Genomic DNA, 25548 nt, shown 5'->3' with positions numbered 1-25548 from the left:
CAGGCAGTGAATCTCACAGATGAAGCCTTCTTCCCGGGGAAATCAATATCTGTAGTTTAATCTGCCCTAAGCGTTAGTACACAGGAGAGTGATAAGAATATTCAAAGGGAAAATGGAGAGAGTGGATTTTGGCACTGAGTTGGAGGCGGCAGAAGAGAGAAATGATTGACAAGATAGGGTTGCCAGATTTAGCAACTGCAATATTTGGGACATAATTATACTAAGAAATGATTCATTGTTTATCTGAAATTCAAATTTAACTGCGCATCCTGTGTTTTACCTGACAAATCTAGGAAAAGAGAGAATGTTATTTCGTTACTGCCTGCTGTGTAAAAAAAACACTCAAAGACCAGCCCTAGAAGAAAAAAAGCGGTTGCGCTAAAGCACCCGAATCTTCAGAGAGAAGCTGTTTCCGCTCTCCTCCAGGGAGGGGGGCGGGGTGAGTAGTTTGGACCGCCAGCGTCCCACAATCCTCTGCTCTCGGGTCCTCTTTCCTCGCTCAAGATGGCGCTGCTCGCGATACCTTCTTGGGGCTGGGCAGCTGCGGCGGCTGCTTTCGAAAAGCGTCGCCACGCCGTGATACAGATCCGGCCCCTAGTCTCTGTCTGGGGCCCAGGTCCGCAATGGAGGTCACGTCAGCTCGGCGGATCGGGAACTGCTGGAATCTCCCAGGTGAGATGCCGTTCACTTGGAAGTGTAGGGTGAAGGACAAGGGGACCTATAGGGAAAAGGTTGCCCTTGTGTCTTCAGGTCAGAGCCAGTACAAAGAAGAAAGGTTGTCAGGGCTAACTTGGAGCAGCAGTAAGTGAAGGAAGTTAGGGTTGGAAATTTGAGGAAGGGGTGAAGAAAATCTTTGGGGTACAGTAAATGGGAACAGGACGGAAGGTTCCAGGCAGAGGGCACCTGGAGCGCTGGTGACTCTCGCAGGATTTACAGTTTTTTCTCTTAGTTTATAAGAGGCAGGGTAGACACCATTCCCATACTGCTTACTTTTCTAAATGCAAGGAGAACTGGGCTACTTTCCAAAGTTAGTAATGGAATTTGGAACCAGTTTGCCAATGGTTAAGATTTTACTCAGTCGGAAGTAGCAATTTGGAGGGCATTGGAAGATAACAAGCGGCAAATTGAGTTAGCACCAGTTAGCTTCCTTGCTGACAGGGCTCCTTGATAGGCCCAAACCGTAATTATCTATGTCTCCAAAACATAGACCGCCCTAAATTCATATGTAAACATGATTATCCTTTGATCTGAAAAACAGTGTTCTTTTGTGTACACAGGTCACTTTGGAAGCCATAAGGCTACTTGTCTTTAATGAATGTAGCTATGGGTACAGTGCATCTTAATATTTGTGTTCATTATTATCTCTCACTTAAGAATAGTGTTTTATTATTATTTGTATTCGTACTTCACTATATCTTTTTATTGCCTATAATTGACAGAAAGCTTAATTGGCACCCCTTGTTCATCTGTATCGCTAAAGTGTTGTCAGTTTCATATGAGAACCTCTCAAATTTTGATTCTTTGTCAACAAATGTTTAATGTCTGCTATGTACATAGTGCTATGCTAGGTAATGGAGTACCAAGAGAAACACAGTAATATCTTCAAGCTGGACAATTAAGTTAATGAGATTGGACCTATGCATTACAAGAATAACTAAAAAACAACGTAGTGGATTAAATATCAGATGAATAGTATGAATAATAAGGGCTGTAGGCATCCAGAGGAAATAGTGATAATTAAGAACTAGATTATAGAGAAGATCTCATGCTGGCAGTAGAACTGGGGACAACATTCCAAGCAGGGAGTATGACACTAGGCATGTGGAATGCTGAAGGAATTATATCCATATGTTAATTCAGTAATTATTGAACATCTTTACATCAGTGAACAGTACAAAATATACACCCTGTCCTTAAAGGGTTTAAAATCTAGTAGGGGAAATAGATAAGTAAACAGGCAATTAATGCAGTAGTGCAATGATGGGGAAGGTACAAAGTACTGGAAGAATATACATGAGAGGCATCAAGACTAATCTTGAGGTGGAGAAAATTGACTTGAGTAACTGATATCTAAACCAAGACCTGAAAAATTAGAAGTTAGCTAAAGAGGGAATAGCATAAACAAAGGCCCACAGGTAAGAGAGAGCATGAAACTTTTGTAGAACTGCTTATAGTTTAGACTAGTGAGAATTTCATGATAGGAGATGGCAGATTAGGGTAGAGAAGCAAATCCAGATCCTTTTATTAAGGTTTTTTAAAAGCACTTTGTAGTTGAAATTTGTAACATGTGATCTCTTGGGAACCAGTCTTATTCTCTAGTCCTCTAATAAGCCAGGTGAAGTTAAAATAAAATTTGAAGGAAATCCAAAAAAGAGGGGATATATGTATAGCTGATTCACTTTGCTGTACAGTAGAAACTAAAACAACATTGTAAAGCAACTATACTCCAGTAAAAATTAATTTAAAAAAAGATAAAATTTGTAGGACTTTCAGGCTCGAAGAATGAGGGGGAAGGAGATGTCATTAGGAGATTCAGAGGAGTGATGACAATAAAAAGTTAGCTTTCTCTCTTTACATGAACACTATCCCCACAATTTCCTTCACTCTCTCCTATATATCCTGCCATTTCTTTGGTTACCATTTATGAAGTATGAAAAACAAGGAAAAGATGTTACCTTTGTTTTCTACTTCTTAAAGACATGCAACTCTTGGCCTCTTTTTAAAAAATGTTGATTTAACAGGGAGATTAAGGAATGATTATAAGGCTTTTAAAGTAAAACCTGGTACAACCTGAGGCAAATTTTCAGATTAATTAGTCACTTGTGGTTAAGATTACAAAATAAATATTGAATGCATACTTTCAGGACAATCATTAGTATTTATAGCATATTTTAGAGCTGAAAGGAACCTTAGTGCAGTGTTATGAAATCACGTTAGTGGGTTGGATCAGCACTTTGTTTTAGATGAAATTTAGTAGAATAGGAAAGAAAATATCAATGCTTTATATGTATTAAGGGAAGTATTGTTTTACAAATACATATATATACATTACCATGTGTATGTGGTTACTGGAATGCATTGTGAAATGTGTTTTTCACACAGGATTTTGCCCTAGAGCTATGCTGTGCAATGTGGTAGTCACTAGCTTCCTGTGACTGTTTAAATTTACATTAAATTAAAAATTTAATTCCTCAGTTGCATTAGTCACATTTTAAGGGCTGAATAGCCATATAGATGTGGAACATTTCCATCATTGCAGAAATTTCTATTGAACACTACTACTTTAGAAAAGATCAGGTACTTCCCTGGTGGCACAGTGGTTAAGAATCCACCTGCCAATGCTGGGGACACGGATTCCATCCCTGGTCCAGGAAGACCCCACATGCCACGGAGCAACTAAGCCCATGTGCCACAACTACTGAGCCTGCACTCTAGAGCCCGCGAGCCACAACTACTGAAGCCTGCATGCCGCAACTACTGAAGCCCGCCTGCCTAGAGCCCATGCTCCGCAACAAGAGGAGCCACCGCAGTGAGAAGCTCGCACACTGCAACGAAGAGTAGGCCCCACTCGCCGCAACTAGAGAAAGCCCATGTGCAGAAAGAAAGATCCAAAGCAGCCAAAAATAAAAAAATAATAATAATAAATTAAAAAAAATAAAGTACTCCACAAAGTATTTTTTTTAAAAAAAAGAAAAGATCATATCCAGCCCTTCTAATTCTGCAGATGAGGAGACTAGGTTCTAGTATAGATAAATGACAGCCATTAAGGCCATTCATTTGTATTTGTTTATTGCCTTCTGTGTGTTAGATATTTATATAAAGGTAATTAAGACTGTGACAGACCCTAATCACACAGTGAATGTTTGTTGAATTCTAAAGATACTTATCTAATAATTACTAGACCACTATTCATAGAGGGAAACACCTAAAACAGTTTTTTCTTAAAATGGGAAGATTTCATATGATAAGACATAAATTGTAATGATTATTATATAATTGCCTCTCTACTGCACTAATTAATATTGAAAGGACTTATGAATTTTGAATGATAGAATTTTGGATTTATTTCATTAATATTGATACAGTAGAAACTGAGGCATCATATACTTAATCCATAGTGCCTTTTTTATCTATGTTTAACAAGTCCTTGCCTCTTGATCCTGACACTGATCATATATTTTCATTTTCTTAAATTAATTTTTATTGGAGTATAGTTGATTTACAATGTTATGTTAGTTTCTGCTATGTTAGTTTCTGCTGTACAGCAAAGTGAGTCAGTTATACATATACATATATCCACTCTTTTTTAGATTCTGTTCCCATATAGGTCATTACAGAGTATTGAGTAGAGTTCCCTGTGCTATACAGTAGGTTCTTATTAGTTATCTATTTTATGTATATTAGTGTGTATTGTTAATCCCAACCTCCTAATTGATCCCTTTCCCCCCCTTTCCCCTTTGGTAACCATAAGTTTGTTTTCTATGTCTGTGGGTCTATTTCTATTTTGTAAATAGGTTCATTTGTACCATTTTTTTAGATTCCACATATAAGCAATATCATATGATATTTGTCTTTCAATGTCTGACTTACTTCACTCAGTATGACAATCTCTAGGTCCATCCATGTTGCTGCAAATGGCATTATTTTGTTCTTTTCTTTGGCTGAGTAATATTCCATTGTATATATGTACCACATCCTCTTTATCCATTTCTCCGTTGATGGACATTTAGGTTGCTTCCATGTCCTGGCTATTGTAAATAGTGCCACAATGAACATTGGGGTGCATGGATCCTTTCGAATTATGGTTTTCTCCAGATATATTCCCAGGAGTGGGATTGCTGGATCATATGGTAATTCTATTTTTAGTTTTTTAAGAAACCTCCATACTGTTCTCCATAGTGGCTATACCAATTTACATTCCCACCAACAGTGTAGGAGGGGTTCCATTTCTCTACACCCTCTCCAGCATTTATTGTTTGCAGATTTTTTGATGATGGCCATTGTGACTGGTGTGAGGTGATGCTGTGTAGTTTTGATTTGCATTTCTCTAATAATTAGTGATGTTGAGCATCTTTTCATGTGCCTCTTGGCTATCTGTATGCCTTCTTTGGAGAAATGTCTATTTGGATCTTCCACCCATTTTTTGATTGGGTTGTTAGGTTTTTTGATATTGAGCTGTATGAGCTGTTTGTATATTTTGGAGATTAATCCCTTATCATTCACATTGTTGGCAAATGTTTTCTCCCATTTTCTGGGTTGTCTTTTTGTCTTGTTTATGGTTTCCTTTGCTGTGCAAAAGCTTTTGTGTTTAATTAGGTCCCATTTGTTTTTGTTTTTATTTTCATTACTCTTGGAGGTGGATCACAAAAGATCTTGCTGCGATTTATGTCAGAAAGTGTTCTACCTATGTTTTCCTCTAAGAGTTTTATAGTATCTGGTCTTACATTTAGGTCTTTAATCCATTTTGAGTTTATTATTATTAATTTGAGTTTATTAAGAAAAATAGTTTTTCCTTTAAATGGGAGGATTTTATATGATAAGACCTAAATTGTAATGATTATTATACAGTTGCCTCTCTACTACACTAATTAATATTAAAAGGACTTAATGAATTTTGAATGATAGAATTTTGGATTTATTTCATCAATATTTATATGGTAGAAACTGAGGCATCATATACTTGTTCCATAGTGCCTTTTTATATATGTTTAGCGAGTCCTCGACTCTTGATCGTGACACTGATCATATACTTTTTCATTTTTTTTAAACATCTTTATTGAGATTAATTCACATATCATACAGTCACCCACTTAAAGTGTGGATTTAGTATATTCAATGGATTTTAGTATATTCAGTGGTATATACCACCATCACCATAGTCAATTTTACATTTTCATTACCTCAAAAAGAAACCTGCTACCCTTTTGGCTGTCACCCTCCTTCCCCCTCCTGCACCAGGCCTTTGCAACCACTAATCTATGTTCAGTCTCTGTAGATTTGTCCATTCTGGACATTTCACATAAATGGAATCATAAAATATTTGGTCTTGAAACTGGCTTCTTTCACTTAGCATTATGTTTTCAAGGTTCATGCATGTTATGGCATGCATTAAATACCTCATTCCTTTTTATGGCTGAATAGTATTCGATGATATGGATGTAAAAGATTATCTTTATATGTTCATCAGTTGATAGACATTCAGGTTATTTCCATCTTTTGGCTATTATGAATAATGCTGCTATAAACATTCATGTACAAGTTTTATATGAACATAAGTTTTCATTTCTCTTGGGTGTATACCTAAGAGTAGAATTGTTGTGTCATATGGTAATTCTGTTTAGTTCTTTAAGGAACTGCCAGACTGGTTTTCAAAGTGACTACAACATTTTACATTAGTATTAGAAGTGTACAGGGTTCCAGTTTCTCCATATCCTAGCTAATTGGTGTTATCTGACTTTTTTTAGTCTAGCCATCTTGGTGGGTGTGAAGTCATGTATCCTTGTGGTTTTGATTTGTATTTCCTTGATGACTAAAGATGTTGAGCATCTATCCATGTGCTTATTGCCCATTTGTATATATTCTTTGGAGAAATGTCAGTTCAGGTCCTTTGCCCAATTTTTACTTAGATTATTGGTCTTTTTATTTTTGAGATATGAGTCTTTATTCTAGATTCAAGTCCCTTATCAGATATATGATTTGCAAATATTTTCTCCCATTCTGTGGGTTGTCTTTTTCTTTCTTGATAGTGTCCTTTGAAGCACAAAAATTTTTCATTTTGTTGAAGTCAAATTTACTTATTTTTTTTCTTTTGTCAGTCATACTTTTGGTGTTATAGCTAAAAATCTATTGCCATATCTGAGGTCATGAAGATTTACCCTTATGTTTTCTTCTAAGAATTTTATAACAATTCTAGTGAGATATAGAAACATTACTTTTGCATAGTTCTAGTTCCTTACCCTGCTTTGTTGTTTTACTTTTATAGATATTACATCTATAAATGTTAAAATCCTAACAATACATTGTCATAATTATGACTTTATATAATTTTATGACTTTTAAAGAAGCTGAGAGAAGAAAGGAGGGTAAGTAAATATTTATGGCTTTTTTTTATAATAACCTTCATATTTATCATTTCTGGTTTTCTTCATTTGTGCTCTTGTGTTTGAGTTACCATCTGGAGTCATTTCCTTATCCCAATATAGCTGTGCTCCCATCCATCTCCTTTGTGCTGTTATTGGCAAGCATACTGCATCTCTATAGGTTATAGGCTTAATCATACATTATATAAATATTATTTTATACAATTGCTTTTTTTTTTTTTTTTTTTGCGGTACGCGGGCCTCTCACTGTTGTGGCCTCTCCCATTGCGGATCACAGGCTCCGGACACGCAGGCTCAGCGGCCATGGCTCATGGGCCTAGCCGCTTCGCGGCATGTGGGATCTTCCCGGACCGGGGCACGAACCCGTGTCCCCTGCATCGGCAGGCGGACTCTCAACCACTGCGCCACCAGGGAAGCCCTATACAATTGCTTTTGAAATTAGTACAAAGAAGAAAGTAGAACAGTATGCATTTATACAGTCTTTTATAATAACACAATTACCTTTTCCTGTGCTCTTGTTTTTTTGTGTGTGTGGTTTTGAATTACAGTCTGAGATCACTTGCTTTCAGGCTAAAGAACTTACATTAGTATTTCTTGTAAGGTAGTTCGGCTAGTAACAGATTCTCTCAGTGTTTGTTTGTCTGGGAATGTCTTTATTTTGCCTTTATTTTTGAACACCAGCTTTCCTGGATATAGGCTTCTTCCTTGGCAGCTTTTTCTTTGAGCCCTTTGAATATGGTATCATGCTGCCTTACAGCCTATACTTGTTTCTGCTAAGGAATTAGCTGTTAGTTTTATTGAGGATCTCTTATTAGTGAGGAGTCTTTTTTCTCTTGTTACTTTCAAGATTTTCCCCTTGTTTTTGGCTTTCAGTATTTTTACTATAATGTGTCTGTGGATCTCTTTGCATGTTTCCTATTTGGAATTTGTTGAGCTTCCTGGATGGGTAAATTTTTGTTCTTTTTAATAAGCTTTGGAGGCTTTCAGCCATTATTTCATTGAGTAGGTTTTCTTCCCCTTTATCTCTCTCCTTTCTTTCTGGTACAGTCATTATACACATATAGGTGCACTTAATAATGTCCTACATTTCTCCGAGAATCTGTTTATTATTTTTCACTGTTTTTAAATCTCTGTTCTTCATATTGCATGATTTCTATTGCTCATCATTTTTTTTTTTTTTTTTGTGGTACGCGGGCCTCTCACTGTTGTGGCCTCTACCGTTGCAGAGAACAGGCTCCGGACACGCAGGTTCAGTGGCCGTGGCTCACGGGCCCAGCTGCTCCTCAGCATGTGGGATCCTCCCAGACCGGGGCACAAACCTGTGTCCCCTGCATCAGCAGGCGGACTCTCAACCACTGCGCCACCAGGGAAGCCCTCTATTGCTCATCTATGAATTCATTAATTCTTTGTTCTGTCAGTTCACATCTACTGTTGAGCACCTCTACTTAATTTTTCATTTCAGTTATTGTAATTTTCAACTCTAGAATTTCCATTTGGTTCTTTTTTTAATAATTCCTATACATATCAATACATTCCTATTGATACTATACCTATGATGTGACATTGTCATCACACCTTCCTTTATTTCTTTTTTTTTTGTTGAATTTTTTTTTCTTTGCTCTTTTGGTACGTGGTCCTCTCACTGTTGTGGCCTCTCCCGTTGCAGAGCACAGGCTCTGGACGTGCAGGCTCAGCGGCCATGGCTCATGAGCCTAGCCACTCTGTGGCATGTGGGATCTTCCCAGACTGGGGCATGAACCTGTGTCCCTTGCATCGGCTTGCAGACTCTCAACCACTGCGCCACCAGGGAAGCCCTTGTTGAATTTTTGAGTTTTATTTTTTTATACAGCAGGTTCTTATTAGTCATCCATTTTATACACATCAGTGTATACATGTCAATCCCAAGTTCCCAGTTCATCACACCACGACCCCCACCCACCACTGCTTTCCCCTCTTGGTGTCCATATGTTTGTTTTCTACATCTGTGTCTCAATTTCTGCCCTGCAGACTGGTTCATCTGTACCATTTCTCTAGGTTCCACATATATGCATTAATATGCAATATTTGTTTTTCTTTTTCTGACTTACATCACTCTGAATGAGAGTCTCTAGATTCATCCATGTCTCTACAAATGACCCAATTTCGTTCCTTTTTATGGCTGAGTAATATTCCATTGTATATATGTACCACGTCTTCTTCATCCATTCGTCTGTCAGTGGGCATTTAGGTTGCTTCCATGGCCTGGCTATTGTAAATAGTGCTGCAGTGAACATTGGGGCGCATGTGCATTTTTGAATTATGGTTTTCTCTGGGTATATGCCCAGTAGTGGGATTGCTGGATCACATGGTAATTCTATTTTTAGATTTTTAAGGAACCTCCATACTGTTCATCATAGTGGCTGTATCAATTTACATTGTCACCAATAGTGCAAGAGGGTTCCCTTTTCTCCACACTCTCTCAAGCATTTGTTGTTTGTAATTTTCTGATGATGTCCATTCTAACTGGTGTGAGGTGATACCTCATTGTAGTTTAGATTTGCATTTCTCCAATAATTAGGGATGTTGAGCAGCTTTTCATGTGCTTCTTGGCCATCTGTATGTTCTCTTTGGAGAAATGTATATTTAGGTCTTCTGCCCATTTATTGATTGGGTTGTTTGTTTTTTTAATATTGAGCTGCATGAGCTGTTTATACATTTTGGAGATTAATCCTTTGTCCGCTGGTTTGTTTGCAAATATTTTTTCCCATTCTGAGGGTTGTCTTTTCGTCTTGTTTGTAGTTTCCTTTGCTTTGCAAAAGCTTTTAAGGTTCATTAGGTCCCATGTGTTTATTTTTGTTTTTATTTCCATTACTCTAGGATGTGGATCAAAAAAGATATTGCTGTGATTAATGTCAAAGAGTGTTCTTCCTATGTTTTCCTCTAAGAGTTTTACAGTGTCCAGTCTTACATTTAGGTCTCTAACCCATTTTGAGTGTATTTTTCTGTGTGGTGTTAGGGAGTGTTCTAATTTCATTCTTTTGCATGTAGCTGTCCAGTTTTCCCAGCACCACTTATTGAAGAGAATGTCTTTTCTCCATTGTATATCCTTGCCTCGTTTGTCATAGTTTAGTTGACCATAGGTGCGTGGGTTTATCTCTGGGCTTTCTATCGTGTTCCATTGATCTGTATTTCTGGTTTTGTGCCAGTACCATATTGTCTTGATTACTGTATCTTTGTAGTATAGTCTGAAGTCAGGGAGTCTGATTCCTCCAGCTCCGTTTTTTTCCCTCAAAACTTCTTTGGCTGTTTCGTGTCTTTTGTGTCTCCATTACAAATTTTAAGATTTTTTGTTCTAGTTCTGTAAAAATGCCATTGGAAATTTGATAGGGATTGCATTGAATCTGTAGATTGCTTTGGGTATTATAGTCATTTTCACAGTATTGATTCTTCAAATCCAAGAACATGGTATATCTTTCTATCTGTTGTTATCATCTTTAATTTCTTTCATCAGTGTCTTATAGTTTTCTGCATACAGGTCTTTTGTCTCCCTAGGTAGGTTTATTCCTAGGTACTTTATTCTTTTGTTGCAATGGTAAATGGGAATGTTTCCTTAATTTCTCTTTCAGATTTTTCATCATTAGTGTATAGGAATGCAAGAGATTTCTGTGCATTAATTTTGTATCCTGCAACTTTACCACATTCATTGATTAGCTCTAGTAGTTTTCTGGTGGCGTCTTTAGGATTCTCTATGTATAGTATCATGTCATCTGCAAACAGTGACAGCTTTACTTCTTCTTTTCCAATTTGTATTCGTTTTATTTCTTTTTCTTCTCTGGTTGGCATGGCTAGGACTTTCAAAACTGTTTTGAATAATAGTGGAGAGAGTGGTCATCCTTGTCTCGTTCCTGATGTTAGAGGAAATGCTTTCAGTTTTTCACCATTGAGAATGGTGTTTGCTGTGGGTTTGTCGTATATGGCCTTTATTGTGTTGAGGTAGGTTCCCTTAATGCCCACTTTCTGGAAAGTTTTTATCATAAATGGGTGTTGAATTTTGTCAAAAGCTTTTTCTGCATCTATTGAGATGATCATATGATTTTTATTCTTCAGTTTTTTAATAGGGTGTATCACATTGATCGATTTGTGTATACTGAATAATCCTTGCCTCCCTGGGATAAATCCCACTTGATCATGGTGTATGATCCTTTTAATATGTTGTTGGATTCTGTTTGCTACTATTTTGTTGAGGATTTTTGCATCTGTAATCATCTGTGATATTGGTCTGTAATTTTCGTTTTTTTTGGTATCTTTGGTTTTGCTATCAGGGTGATGGTGGCATCATAGAATGAGTTTGGGAGTGTTCTTTCCTCTGCAATTTTTTGGAAGAGTTTGAGAAGGATGGATGTTAGCTCTTGTCTAAACGTTTGATAGAATTCACCTGTGAAGCCATCTGGTCCTGGAGTTTTGTTTGTTGGAAGATTTTTAATAACAGTTTCAATTTCATTACTTGTGATTGGTCTGTTCATATTTTCTGTTTCTTCCTGGTTCAGTCTGGAAGGTTATACCTTTCTAAGAATTTGTCCATTTCTTCCAGGTTGTCCATTTTATTGCCATAGAGTTGCTTGTAGTTGTCTCTTAGGATGCTTTGTATTGCTGTGGTGTCTCTTGTGACTTCTCCTTTTTCATTTCTAATTTTATTGATTTGAGTCCTCTCCCTCTTTTTCTTGATGAGTCTGGCTAATGGTTTATCAATTTTGTTTATCTTCTCAAAGAACCAGCTTTTAGTTTTATTGATCTTTGCTTTTGTTTTCTTTGTTTCTCTTTCATTTATTTCTGCTCTGATCTTTATGATTTCTTTCCTTCTGCTAACTTTGGGTTTTGTTTGTTCTTCTTTCTATAGTTCCTTTAGGTGTAAGGTTAGATTGTTTATTTGAGATTTTTCTTGTTTCTTGAGGTAGGCTTGTATAGTTATAAACTTCCCTGATAAAATTGCTTTTGCTGCATCTGATAGGTTTTGGTTCGTCGTGTTTTCATCATCATTTATCTCTAGGTATTTTTTGATTTCCTCTCTGATTTCTTCAGTGATCTCTTGGTTATTTAGTAACGTTTGGCCTCCATGTGTTTGTGTTTTTTACTTTTTTTCCCCCTGTAATTGATTTCTAATCTCATAACATTGTGGTCAGAAAACATGCTTGATGTGATTTCAATTTTCTTAAATTTACTGAGGCTTGATTTGTGACCCAAGATGTGATCTATCCTGGAGAATGTTCCGTGCACACTTGAAAAGAAAGTGTAGTCTTCTGTTTTTGGATGGAATGTCCTATAAGTATCAATTAAATTTATCTGGCCTATTGTGTCATTTAAAGCTTGTATTTCCTTATTAATTTTCTGTTTGGATGATCTGTCCATTGGTGTATGTGAGGTGTTAAAGTCACCCACTATTATTGTGTTACTGTCAATTTCCTCTTTTATAGCTGTTAGCAATTGCCTTATGTATTGAGGTGCTGCTATGTTGTGTGCATATATATTTATAATTGTTATATCTTCTTCTTGGATTGATCCCTTGATCATTATGTAGTGTCCTTCCTTGTCTCTTGTAACATGTTTTATTTTAAAGTCTCTTTCATCTGATATGAGTATTGCTACTCCAGCTTTCTTTTGATTTCCATTTGCCTGGAATATCTTTTTCCATCCCCTCACTTTCAGTCTGTATGTGTCCCTAGGTCTGAAGCATGTCTGTTGTAGACAGCATATATATGGGTCTTGTTTTTGTATCCATTCAGCAAGCCTGTGTCTTTTGGTTGGAGCATTTAATCCATTCACATTTAAGGTAATTATTGATATATATGTTCCTTTTACAATTTTCTTAACTGTTTTGGGTTTGTTTTTGTAGGTCCTTTTCTTCTCTTGTGTTTCCCACTTAGAGAAGTCGCTTTAGCATTTGTTGTAGAGCTGGTTTGGTGGTGCTGAATTGTGTTATCTTTTGCTTGTCTGTAAAGCTTTTGATTTCTCCATGGAATCTGAATGAGATCTTTTCCTGGTAGAGTAATCTTGGTTGTGGGTTCTTCCCTTTCATCACTTTAAGTATATCATGCCACTCCCTTCTGGCTTGTAGAGTTTCTGCTGAGAAATCAGCTGTTAACCTTATGGGAGTTCCCTTGTCTGTTATTTGTCATTTTTCCCTTGCTGTTTTCAATAATTTTTCTTTGTCTTTAATTTTTGCCAGTTAATTACTATATGTCTCGGTGTGTTTCTCTTTGGGTTTATCCTGTTGGGACTCTCTGCACTTCCTGGACTTGGGTGGCTATTTCCTTTCCCATGTTAGTGAAGTTTTTGACTATAATCTCTTCAAATATTTTCTCAGGTCCGTTCTCTCTCTTCTCCTTCTGGGACCTGTATAATGTGAATGTTGTTGCATTTAATGTTGTCCCAGTGGTCTCTTAGGCTGTCTTCATTTCTTTTCATTCTTTATTCTGTTCCACAGCAGTGAATTCCACCATTCTATCTTCCAGATCACTTATCTGTTCTTCTGCCTCAATTAATCTGCTATTGATTCCTTCTAGTGCATTTTTCATTTCTGTTATTTTATTGTTCATCTCTGTTTGTTTGTTCTTTAATTCTTCTAGATCTTTGTTAAACATTTCTTGCATCTTCTCGATCTTTGCTTCCATTCTTTTTCCGAGGTGCTGGATCATCCTCACTATCATTCTGAATTCTTTTTCTGGAAGGTTGCTTATCTCTACTTCATTTTGTTGCTTTTCTGGGGTTTTATCTTGTTCCTTTATCTGGTACATAGCCATCTGCCTTTTCATCTTGTCTATCTTTCTGTGAATGTGGTTTTTGTTCCACAGGCTGCAGGATTGTAGTTCTTCTTGCTTCTACTCTCTGCCCTCTGTTGGATGAGGTTATCTAAGAGGCTTGTGCAAGTTTCCTGATGGAAGGGACTGGTGGTGGATTGAGCTGGCTGTTGCGCTGGTGGGCAGAGCTCAGTAAAACTTCAGTCTGCTTGACTGCTGATGGGTGGGGCTGGGTTCCCTCCCTGTTGGTTTTTTGGCCTGAGGCGACCCAGCACTGGAGCCTGCCCAGGCTCTTTGGTGGGGCCAGTGGCGGACTCTGGGAGGGCTCACGCCAAGGAGTACTTCCCAGAACTTCTGCTGCCAGTGTCTTTGTTGTCACAGTGAGCCACAGCCACCCCCCACCTCTGCAGGAGACCCTCCAACACCAGCAGGTCGGTCTGGTTCAGTCTCCTGTGGGGTCACTGCTCCTTACCCTGGGTCCCAATGCACACACTACTTTGTGTGTGCCCTCCAAGAGTGGAGTTTGTTTCCCCCAGTCCTGTTAAAGTCCTGCAATCAAATCCTGCTAGCCTTCAAAGTCTTATTCTCTAGGAATTCCTCCTCCCGTTGCTGGACTCCCAGTTTGGGAAACCTCATGTGGGGCTCAGAACGTTTACACCAGTGGGGTGACTTCTGTAGTTTAATGTTTTCCAGTTTTTGAGTCACCCACCCAGCAGTTATGCAATTTTATTTTATTGTGATTATGCCCCTTCTACTGCCTCATTGTGGCTTCTCCTTTGTCTTTGGATGTGGGGTATCTGTTTTGGTGAGTTTCGGTGTCTTCCTGTCGATGATTGTTCAGCAGTTAGTTGTGATTCTGGTGTTCTTGCAAGAGGGAGTGAGAGCACGTCCTTCTCTGCCATCTTGAACCAATCTTCTTTTATTTCTTTAACAGGGTTTCCTTTAGTCTTTGAACATATTTATAATGACAACTCTGAAGGTTTTTTCTCTTCAGTCTGACATCTGGTCAAAACTGTAGGCAGTTTCTTTTGCCTGCTTTTTTCCTCAGTGTATAGGTTGTAGTTTCATGTTTCTTTGTGTATCTTGCAAGTTTTTGGAAACTGGGCATTTTAGATAATGTAGTAACTCTTGGTACTGGTTCCTTCCCTCCCAGGGCTTATTAGTGTTATTTACTTGTTTGTATGTTTATTTAGGAACTGGCTGGATTTTAGTGCTGTCTCTCTCCACCCTCCCCTTGCTCCCCACTTCACAGTGTTAGTGCCTCTAATGTTGCCTCTTAAGCAACATAGCCTTACCAGCATAACCTGGCATATGCCCACAGTCACCCTGAGAGGGCAGTTGTTTTGCTGAGGCTCTCTCTGTCTCTTTTCCAGTTATGCTCCAATTGTTGCTGGGAGATCAGCACTGTTTTTTCCAACAGTGCCCCGGGGCAGAAATTGTTTCACCGACTAAAGCCATCAGATTGGGGTTCCTTTGAAGGGAAGGTTGTTGAGGTCAGTGTTTGAGGTTTTTTCCGACCCTAGGCAGTCTCCTCCTGTACATTTCCCTCCTTGGTTTTCTGGTTCTCTGGGGCAAACCAGCTGAACTACAGTTCAGCCTCTATGTCCAGTGATTCCACTAGTCTCCTCCTACTTGCCTTTCACCTCAGCCTCTACTATATTTGAGAGTAGCTTTGGGCTTAACTAATCCACGTCTAGTTGTATGAAGTCACTTCCTCTGGGAAGAGATTAGGAGCTATCCGCTTCAGGGCCTTCTCTCTCCAGGCAAAATCTCCCAGCCACAGCTCTGGAGCTGGGCGTAGGGGACAATGGTGGCTTCTCTCTGAGTGATATCCCCACCTTAGGAGTTGAGCACTAGATGGAGTTTGGGGAGCAGTAGCCTCAGGTCTTTTTGCCTTGCCTCTCTTGGTATGCAACTACCCTCTTATGAGTCAGGGCTAGGGTGACTGGGGCTTCAATATTCTTAGTGGCATCACACCCAAGGTAGAGCCTCTGTCCCTCTAGTGGGGGTGTGTGGAAGAAGGGAGACCCTACCCCTTGGCCATGTTAGCCCAGAACTTAGCTTCAGCAACAGGTTGTTGGGGGGAAGGATGAGAAATGCTGATGTCCTGCCTTTCCCAGGAAGATAGTCTTTTGACTAGGAGCTCAGCGGGCAGAGGGAGCACTGTGCTCCTGGCTGCACCAAACTCAAGTGGAGTTTCCATATGGCTGAACTGGGAGTCGGGAGGCAGGGAGTGTGTCCTGGTTCAAACACCACAGACTCTTGCCATTCTTACTGAGCTCTAATAGATTTTCTTGAGTAAATGATATTTCATTTGCTATATGCCTCCAGGACCATTTCTAGGGACTTTAAATGGTAATACTTTATAAATTTCACCAGTTTTGTTGGAGAGTGAGTCTAAGGAGCTCCTTATGTTGTCATGTTAGAAGTGGAACTCCTTTCATTTGTTTTTGACAGGTTCATGTTCTTTGGCGTATCGCATGCAGCAAAGCAGTCTGTCCTTTCTCTTTGGTTTGTAGGAGATATTACCAGTGAGGTACTTACCTTGTATGTTCCATTTAGTAGTTCTTTTGGGTAGGTACTGTTTTGTTTTCATTTGTTGGCTCTGACATCATGGACAAAGGATGGGAACTTTAATTTCTTCCAGTAGTGTGTAAGTTCCTTCTTCCTGCCCTCCCACTGGTGACTAGCTGCTGATAATTAACAAAGTAGATAAAAGTTAAGAGACTTCTGGCCTTCATAACTGAAGTGGGAATATAATAACACTAGGGAAATAATCCTCCTACTCTGCTTTTTAGAGATGCTAAAGTTTTAAAATTTAAGTTTCATAACATAAGATGCATGTCAAGAAATTACAGTGAATACTGAGAAGACACAAAATGTAATAAGAAAATGAAAAACAACAGGAAAAAATTAAGGATGTTTTCAAGTGGATTATTTTGCATGGAACTGAAGAGGGTGAGGTGATTCAGTTACGTTTAAAGTATCTGAAGGATAATTATTTTTTAAAAAATTAAAAGTTGTCCTTCTAATAGCTCAGTGATACCTGACCGTACCTGGAATATTAGTTTATAATACAGAAATATAGACTTCAGTTGAAGGAAGAGGGATTTCATGTGCATGTTAGAAAAAATTTCTTAAATTAATAATCCTATTATTGGGATAACAAAACAACTTTTTAAATGATGTTCTAAGAGGCAGAATAAATAACCATTAATCGTAACTTAAATAGATATCTTCTTAAAGATAGAACTGACTTAAATTTATATCCTTCAGGATCACAACTCACTTTATTTTTTTTAACATTTTATTTGTTTATTTATTTATGTATTTATTTATTTTGGCTGTGCCAGGCCTTAGTTGCAGTGTGTAGGATCTTCATTGCGGCATGTGGACTCTTAGTTGCGGCATGCAAACTCTTTAGTTGTGGCATGCATGTGGGATGTAGTTCCCCGACCAGGGATCGAACCCGGGCCCCCTTCATTGGGAACGTGGAGTCTAACCACTGGACCACCAGGCAAGTCCCCACAGCTCACTTTAAAGAGTATAATCTAGCAGAAAGAAACCAACAATCAGAAGAGTTGGATTCTAGTTTTGGCTTTTGTGTTAGAAGACACTAGAACAAATCATTAGGCAATAATTTGCTATCATTAGAAGCATATAAGCTATTAGGAAGCAGTCAGCTTGGTTTTGAGAAGAATAAGACATACCAAAACAATTCAGTTCTTCATATAAGAGAGTGACAGTGTACTCAGAAGTACAGTTGATCTTGATTTCATTGAGGCTCAATTCCTGTCCCCTGTGTCATTCTCTCTCAACAAGCCAGGAAGGAATGGTATTGCATATATTAAGGAGTCTTGAGGTAGTAGTAAGTATAGCTTACTGGAGAAAATACAGACAATTTGAAGTATTTTGATTTCTAAATATTGAAGAGAATAAACAACTGGTGTACAAAGGACAACATATGGTGCAGTGGAATGAACATTGGACCAGGACACCTGACCACTTGAGCTCTGTTTCTACTCTAATTATCTTGGACAGATCACTTGTTCCTTTGGACCTCAGTTTCTGTAAAATAAGATTCAGCTTCTTGATCTTTAAGGTTTCTTCCACTTCTGTAGTTTCCTGACTTTGATCTGTTGGGACTAGCCCTTTGAATATATACTATTGGGTTGGCCAAAAAGTTCATTTGGGATTTTCCAGATGTTTCAAAAATGCTGAGCGAACATTTTGGCCAACCCAATACCTCTAGTTTGAGAGCCTAGTTTATTACTGGTAGTAGTTTTCCAGGAGCAACATAGGGTACATTTCAGTTCACATGAATTTTTTAAAAAGTATTTATTTATTTATTTGGCTACACCAGGTCCCAGTTGCAACATGCGAGATCTTCAGTTGTAGCATGCAGGATCTTTAGTTGTAGCATGCAGGCTCCTAGCTGCAGCATGCAGGATCCAGTTTGCTGACCAGGGATCGAACCCGGGCCCCCTGCATTGGGAGCACAGAGTCTCAACCACTGGACCACCAGTGAAGTCCCCACATGAATTTTTAATGGAGCATATTTGTATTGTTGTCTCTTATACTACTTATTGATCTTAGTGTAGGAGTAGAAGAACTGAGATTGATGGTGAGTTTAGTATTTGCTAGTGTTGGGGAGATGGAATTAGAGTGGAGGGAATGTAAGCTAGGTTCTAAAATCATCTAGGAAGGTAGAAAAGATTCTAAGGAGGTGGTGGAGAGTAGCGGCATTACTATAAACATTTTTATAAATTAAAGATGAAGCTTACATGGGCTATAAATGATAAGGAATGGAAATAAAAAGGTCTTAGAAACTTTTTACGTCTAAAGGTCTTCTGCCACTTGCAGAAGTGGCACTGGGGATTGAGAAGAGGAGTTCAGAGGACCCCTCATTCTGAAATGGTTGAATAAATAACATTCTTTAAACCATTGACATATTGATTTGAGTTGGTTATTAAGATTAATAGGAGGGGGAGAAAAGTTCATAATAGTGGTTCTAAACTTTCATTTCATTTAGAACAATAGGCCCTTTGAGAATCTGTTAAAAGCTATGAACTTTCCCCCTAGAAAAATGCACATACACATATGCTTCATTTTGCATGCAATATCAGGGGTATCAGAGAATCCCCGATAAATATTGCAGGCTGGTGGGATTCTAATGTAGTTTCTAAGTAGCCAGTGGCAGAGTAAAGGGCCCTTGTCACTGGGCAGTGGGGGTAATGGAATGGAAACCTGTTTTTCTCATATCAAACTTTTTATTAAATGCAAAATGCAGTAATACATCAATATTCAATGTTGTGATCTTAAAGTTGTTGTTTTTTCAAAGGAGTGTGTACTTTCCATGTTGTAAAATATACAGTAGAGGTGAAACTGCCTGTTCTGTGTGTGATTCTTATAGTTTTCCTTTTTTATTTTATTTATACATTTCTCTTTAATTGCATAAAATCACATCTAATAAACATGAGAAAAATACCCACAATCTCACCTCTTAAATAATTTTCCATTTTTCCCCTGAATTTCAGTTCTTATATGTACATAATTTTTATGTTGCTGAGATAATTTTAAATCCTGTTTCTTTTTACTTATAAGCATTCTTTTACTTAGTACTCAGTCTTTACCAAAATTAGATCTTTTAATTATTTAATATTTTAGTAAATTTAATAGATATATATTTAGCTGCCTATAAAAGGACATTTTTGTTGTTTTGATTTTTCCTTTCCGTTTTTAAAATCTCTCTCCCTAAAGTCCTCATTTGTGCTCTTGACACTCTTGTAAAATTTGTCACTAGTGAGTAAATAAACTTTTCAGATCTTTTATTATGTTGTTTGATCTTTGCAGTAGCCCTGTGAGGTAGGTGAACATTTCATTGTAGTAGCAATGGCCTATTCTGTCCTTTTCAGTCCCTCAACTTCTGCCCTAGTTTTAGGCCCTTGTAACTTTACGCATGACTTTTCTCACTGCCTCAGGCATTCACCCTTCCAACCCATCCCACACAAAACATCCAGATTATTCTTCCTAAAGCATAACTCTGATAAGTATGACTTTCCTGCTTGTGGACTTCAGTGGTCTCTACACCTTTGCCTGCTGTTCAAGACCCTAAAGGATTTTCACTTAACTAGCTTGCTAGCCATATTATTAACTATTTCTCTATAAATACCCTGCCCCTTCAGCCACCCTGGATTGCTCCCTGTTCCTTGGACATTGTGCTTTTTTGTTTTTGTTTCTTCATTTATACCATACACTCTGTCTGAAATGTCCTCTCTCTAACTCCTTTCTGTTTTTCAAATCTTAGCTCAAGGGCCAATTTATGTCACAGAACTATTCCTTATAAGCTTATAAGACACTGATTTCTTCCTCCTCTGAATTCCTATAATACCTTTTTCTACAAGTACAGTTATCATTTGTCTTGTGGAGGAGGTAAGATTTTATGCACCTAAAAGGCAGATACATTCCAGTCATCTTTTTTATCTTCTTATAGCTGGGCATGATATCTCACATGTAGCAGACACTCAGAAAATATTTATAAAATGAGTGATTAAACCCTATAATCGGGGCTTCCCTGGTGGCGCAGTGGTTTGAGAGTCCGCCTGCCGATGCAGGGGACAGGGGTTCGTGCCCTGGTCCGGGAAGATCACACATGCCGCGGAGCGGCTGGGCCCGTGAGCCATGGCCACTGGGCCTGCGCGTCCGGACCCTGTGCTCTGCAATGGGAGAGGCCACAACAGTGAGAGACCCGCGTACCGCAAAAAAACAAAAAAAAACAAAACCCTATAATCAGATCAAAACAAAGTCTAACATAAGAGTAAATAATGTTTGCTTTGGTACTATACATTTGCAATAGAAGGCTCACTTTCTACGTAAAGTGTATATTTCAGCAAAATCATAATCAGATTGTGGAATTATTAAACTTGAGGGCAACCTCTTAAGTTTGTCCATTGCATTTCTGTCACTCGGTGGTACTGTGGTGGGGTAGTGTCACTGAATGTCAGTTTTTGCTCAATAACCAAAGCATATATGCTTTAAAAATTTTTGAGTTACTTTATTAGTAGGCATCCTTTGCTTAAAATATGACTTATAAGATGGAGTTCTTTGAGGAATAAGATGTATAAAATTTTAGTCCTTGTAGCAATTTTAACTGCAGGCTGTGTTTTGGCTTATTTATTAGTTCTCTGATTAAGTTTTCTTTACCATATCTAGAGGTGAAAGAGATGTTAGAATGGAGAAACTATATCCTAAGAGTGTAGTTTCTCAGATACTGATGTTTTAGGAGAGTAGGCTTTTAAACTGTTAACTTATCATGCTTTTCAAAGCATACTAGAAAAGAGAAGGTTGAGGCTTCTATTTTGGTTTACTTATCAGATTATTTTTACTGATCTTGAGTAACTTTTATTGACTTGTCATTGTAATATATTCATATTTTTAAGTGTGTGAATATTTGCCAAGTGTGAACTCTTTCTTCAACCGTTCTTAACTATGATTACTTAACAGCTGTTTGTATGTGGGTGTGTGTATTAGTTTGCTAGGGCTGCCATAACAAAGTACCATAGACTGGGTGGCTTAAACAACAGAAATTTATTTTCTTACAGTTCTGGAGGCTAGAAGTCTGAGATAAGGTGTTGGCAGGGTTGATTTCTTCTGAGACCTCTCTCCTTGGCTTGCAGGTAGCTGTCTTCTCTGTCCTCACAAGGTCTTTTCTCTGTGCAAGTTTGTGTCTTAATCTCTTCTTATAAGTATACCAGTCATATTAGATAAGTCCCACCCTGATAACCTCACTTAACCTTAATAAACATCTTTAAAGGCCTTATCTCCATATACAGTCACATTTGAGACACTGGGGGTTAGGACTTCAACATGAATTTGGAGGAGACACAATTCAGTCCATGACAGTGTGTGTGTATGTAAACACATAGAAAACTGGAAGCATATACTGCAAACACGCCTCTGGAGAGGGGATGGGTTGGGAGGCCAGAGGACAGTAAAAATGAACTTCCACTTGTCATTCTAGTTTGGCATTGTTTGATATACTTGTTTTTATAATGACAGAATTTCATATTTAAGCTTTTCAGTTGGTGGTCTGATCTTTTTGAATAGGTTTTATTAATATGTTCATTTATTGAACTCTGGTTTGTTTTGTCTACTAGTAATGCATTTTAGCGTTCTTGCATATGACTTAATGATTATTTTTTGTAACGTAAAACAGTCTTTAACATGTTTAAGAAGCTTTCCTGGAAGTATTCTGCAGCTTTTAGGTTTAGCCAGTTTTGGTTATCATTTTACTGGGGAATTGGGGGATTTTTTGAAGGTTGAGTCCCAGTATTTCCTCTTTATTTCAGTGGGTTTCTTCAGTTTCTATGTAACATAGGTACTCTGCATATTTGATGCTGCCTAATAAAGATCTATACTCATGTTTCTTTTTTCAAAATCAAGTTCTTGTATTTACAAAAAATTTACCAAAACAGTACATACCAGCTACTGAAAGATTAGAAAACACTGAAGAGGAGAAAAGAACAAAAAGCAGTTATGCTCTAAAACTTTTTGTCTAATAAGTAAGTATAACCTATTTATTTATTCATTGGTTTTCAACAGGATCATAAAAAATGAATAAATAAAGGCTTCCTATTGCTTAGAGCTATGCTTTCAAGTACAGTAGACATTAGCCACATGTGGCTATTTAAATTTCAATTAAAATTAAATAAAGTTTGAAACTTAGTAGCTTAGTCACACTAGACATATTTTAAGTGCTCAATAGCCACATGTGTCTAAGTGGCTATTGTATTTGACCACACAGATACAGAACATTTTCATAATCACAGAAAGTTCTACTGGACATGGCTGGCCTAGAATATAATTTTTAAGTAGGGATAATATTATCAAATTTGTTTTAGTAATATGATTCTGCCTGCAGTTTGAAGGATAGATTGGAAATAGGCAGGGATTGGAGATAGGGACATCAGTTAGGAGGATATTGAAGTAATATAGAAGAGAAGTGTGATAAGGGCCTGCACTTCCTGTCATGAGGAAGTGTTATCAGGATTTGTCACCAAGCAGTCTAATATCATGAAAAGATTTTGAAAGGTTTTGAAGCAGGAGAGTACTACTTTGTTTTAGCTACTTTATCTTAATCTCAGTGTTTTTAGGCTATAAAATGGACATTTGAATAAGACCTATCTTCCACTATTCTGGGGAGGATCAAGACAATGATAGATATGAAAGCAGTTTGTGAATTGTAAAGTGCTTTAACTTTTGCCATTGCAATTTTGGTGTATGGTTCTGTAGTAAAACACCATTTTTGGTAATGGATTTTGTGGGGTTTGCCATGGAGCTCATGTGGTTAGGCTACTATCGTTGTTTCTGTTTTGAATACTTCTCAAGCAGTCCAGTTACATCCTAGCTAATCAGTGACAGAACTGACACTACACCCCAGGTCCTTTCACTCATCTCTTTGTCCTTCATCTTGCTAGCTCTACTTTTCACAACTCTGATGAATTTTACTTCTTATTTAGGATCTTCTGTGCAACTACAATCTATTGCTTTGATGAATAGCTAGAGGAAATCTATTTAAATAAACCTATTGTAAAATTATCTTTTAAATGGATTCTTTTATATTACTAGCTTAGAATATTATCATAGATACAAAAGTAGCAAAATCATACTATACTTGTCTTTCTAGAGTTTACCACTGCCTGTCACAACTTTACATTTACAAAAAGAACATGCCCCCATCTTCAGCCAGTCTTTTAACAAACATTTATCAGTTACCTGCCATTTGGCAGACATTGTACTAGGTACTGGGGCCACAACCATGAACAAGGCATAGCCTTTGCCCTCCAGGAAATCATGATTTAGAGGAGAAAAGAGGTAACCAACTACTCAAAATAAGGTGTGGTAAGTGCTTTAGTAGATATGTGTGCAGGGTTTTTGAGGGGAACCACCCTCAGTCTAGAGAGGTCATGGAAAACTTTCCAAACAAAGAATTTATAGATGAGTATTGAAGGATGTGTAGGTAGACACTGGTCTGGTGGATGAATGAGAAAAGGGCATTTTAGGGCAGAAGATATTAAATAACATGTGTTCTTTGGAAAAGCTGTAGTTTGGAGGGTGGATTGAAAGTGGACAAGATTGGAGGTAGGGAGACATTTAGTTTGGATGGAACATCAGAGAGTTTAATGGTAATATTGGTAAGAAGGGATGACAATCTCAACTAAGGCTATGACACTGATTATAGAGATATTTAGGAGGTAAAGTTGATAGGAGTTACTGAGTGGTTTGATAGAGGGTAAAGAAAAAATAAAGAGTGTAGTTCCTGGGTGTCTGGCTTAGGCAGCTGGGTGGATAGTGATGCTATTTTTTTTTATAATGATTCAATCTTTGAGTACCCTCTGATGTTTTTTTGTTTGTTTGTTTTAATTTTTATTTATTTATTTATTTAGGCTGTGTTGGGTCTTCGTTTCTGTGCGAGGGCTTTCTCTAGTTGCGGCGAGCGGGGGCCACTCTTCATTGCGGTGCGCAGGCCTCTCACTGTCGCGGCCTCTCGTTGTGGAGCACAGGCTCCAGACGCGCAGGCTCAGTAGTTGTGGCTCACGGGCCCAGTTGCTCCGTGGCATGTGGGATCCTCCCAGACCAGGGCTCGAACCCGTGTCCCCTGCATTGGCAGGTGGATTCTCAACCACTGTGTCACCAGGGAAGCCCAGTGATGCTATTAACTAAGATGGGGAGGAACAAATTTGAGGAGTTGGAGAAGTTGGAGAAAATGGTGAGTTCAGCTTGGGATATGTGGAGTTTAAGCTATGTATGAGACATCATGATGAAAATGTCTAATGAACAGTTGTATGTATGGGGTAAGGTACTCGAGAAAAAGATCTGGACTTGAGGTAAAGTTTGAGAATCATCGTGGAAGTAATTTTTTTATAGTGACCATGGATAACTTCTGGAGACTATTTAGAATGAGAAAAAAATAGAGGGCTAAGGAAGACACTCCTGAGACTGCCAAAATTTAAATGAAAGAATAGTCCAAGAAGGAGAATATGTAGTGGCCAGAGAGGTTCAAGGAATAGGGATAGATAGATATCCTAGAAGCCAAGAGAGGAGAGGGTTTTATAAAGGAAGGAATGGTTAATAATATTATGCGACAGAGAGGGTATGTAAGATGAATACGCAAGGTGTTATTGAATTTAGCAATTAGTTGCTCATTTAGTATTCCTGATAAAAAAACAGAGTGGTGATATGATGGTAGAAGCCGTATTACAGTGTCTTAAGCAGTAAAACATTAAGCTGTGTCCTTTTCAGTGCATCATATCAGGGGGTACATAATGTTGATATGTCTTATTACTGGTGGTGTTCACCTCCATTGAATGGTTAAGGTGGTATCTACTGGGTTTCTCCAGTGAAAAATACTATTTTCTCCTTTGTAATTAAAAAACACCTTGAGGGAGATTCTTTGAGAATATGCAAATATCATATTTCTCCTTAAACTTTCACCAGCTAGTATTAGCATATCTACAACAGTTATTACTGTGGTGTTTGCCTAAATACATTTTTTTGTTTCCCTCATTTTGCATTTGTAATGGGACTTCTGTAAAGAAGAGCTGTTGCCTTCTCCCTCATTTATATTTTTACTTATTTATATCAGGCTGAACTCATAGATGTTAATAAACTATATT

General features: G+C 38.0%; 1 protein-coding gene across 3 annotated transcripts in view; it reads left to right on the top strand.

Annotated features, from left to right (window-relative positions):
* The first annotated feature begins 452 nt into the window (after nt 1–452).
* ABCB7 (ATP binding cassette subfamily B member 7) overlaps nt 453–25548 on the top strand; it is a 132181-nt gene continuing 107085 nt past the window's right edge. For 2 of the 3 annotated variants that reach the window (XM_065900443.1, XM_065900444.1), the window contains exon 1: nt 505–672. In XM_065900443.1, the coding sequence (XP_065756515.1) occupies nt 505–672 (168 nt within the window). Of the gene's footprint in view, nt 673–25548 lie in introns of all 3 variants that reach the window. The other variant, XM_065900442.1, reaches the window with a different exon arrangement.

Source organism: Phocoena phocoena, chromosome X (assembly GCF_963924675.1).
Source record: "Phocoena phocoena chromosome X, mPhoPho1.1, whole genome shotgun sequence".
NCBI lineage: Eukaryota > Metazoa > Chordata > Mammalia > Artiodactyla > Phocoenidae > Phocoena > Phocoena phocoena.
The sequence above is the reverse complement of the archived record's forward strand: the minus strand, read 5'-3'. Positions and strand labels throughout refer to the sequence as shown.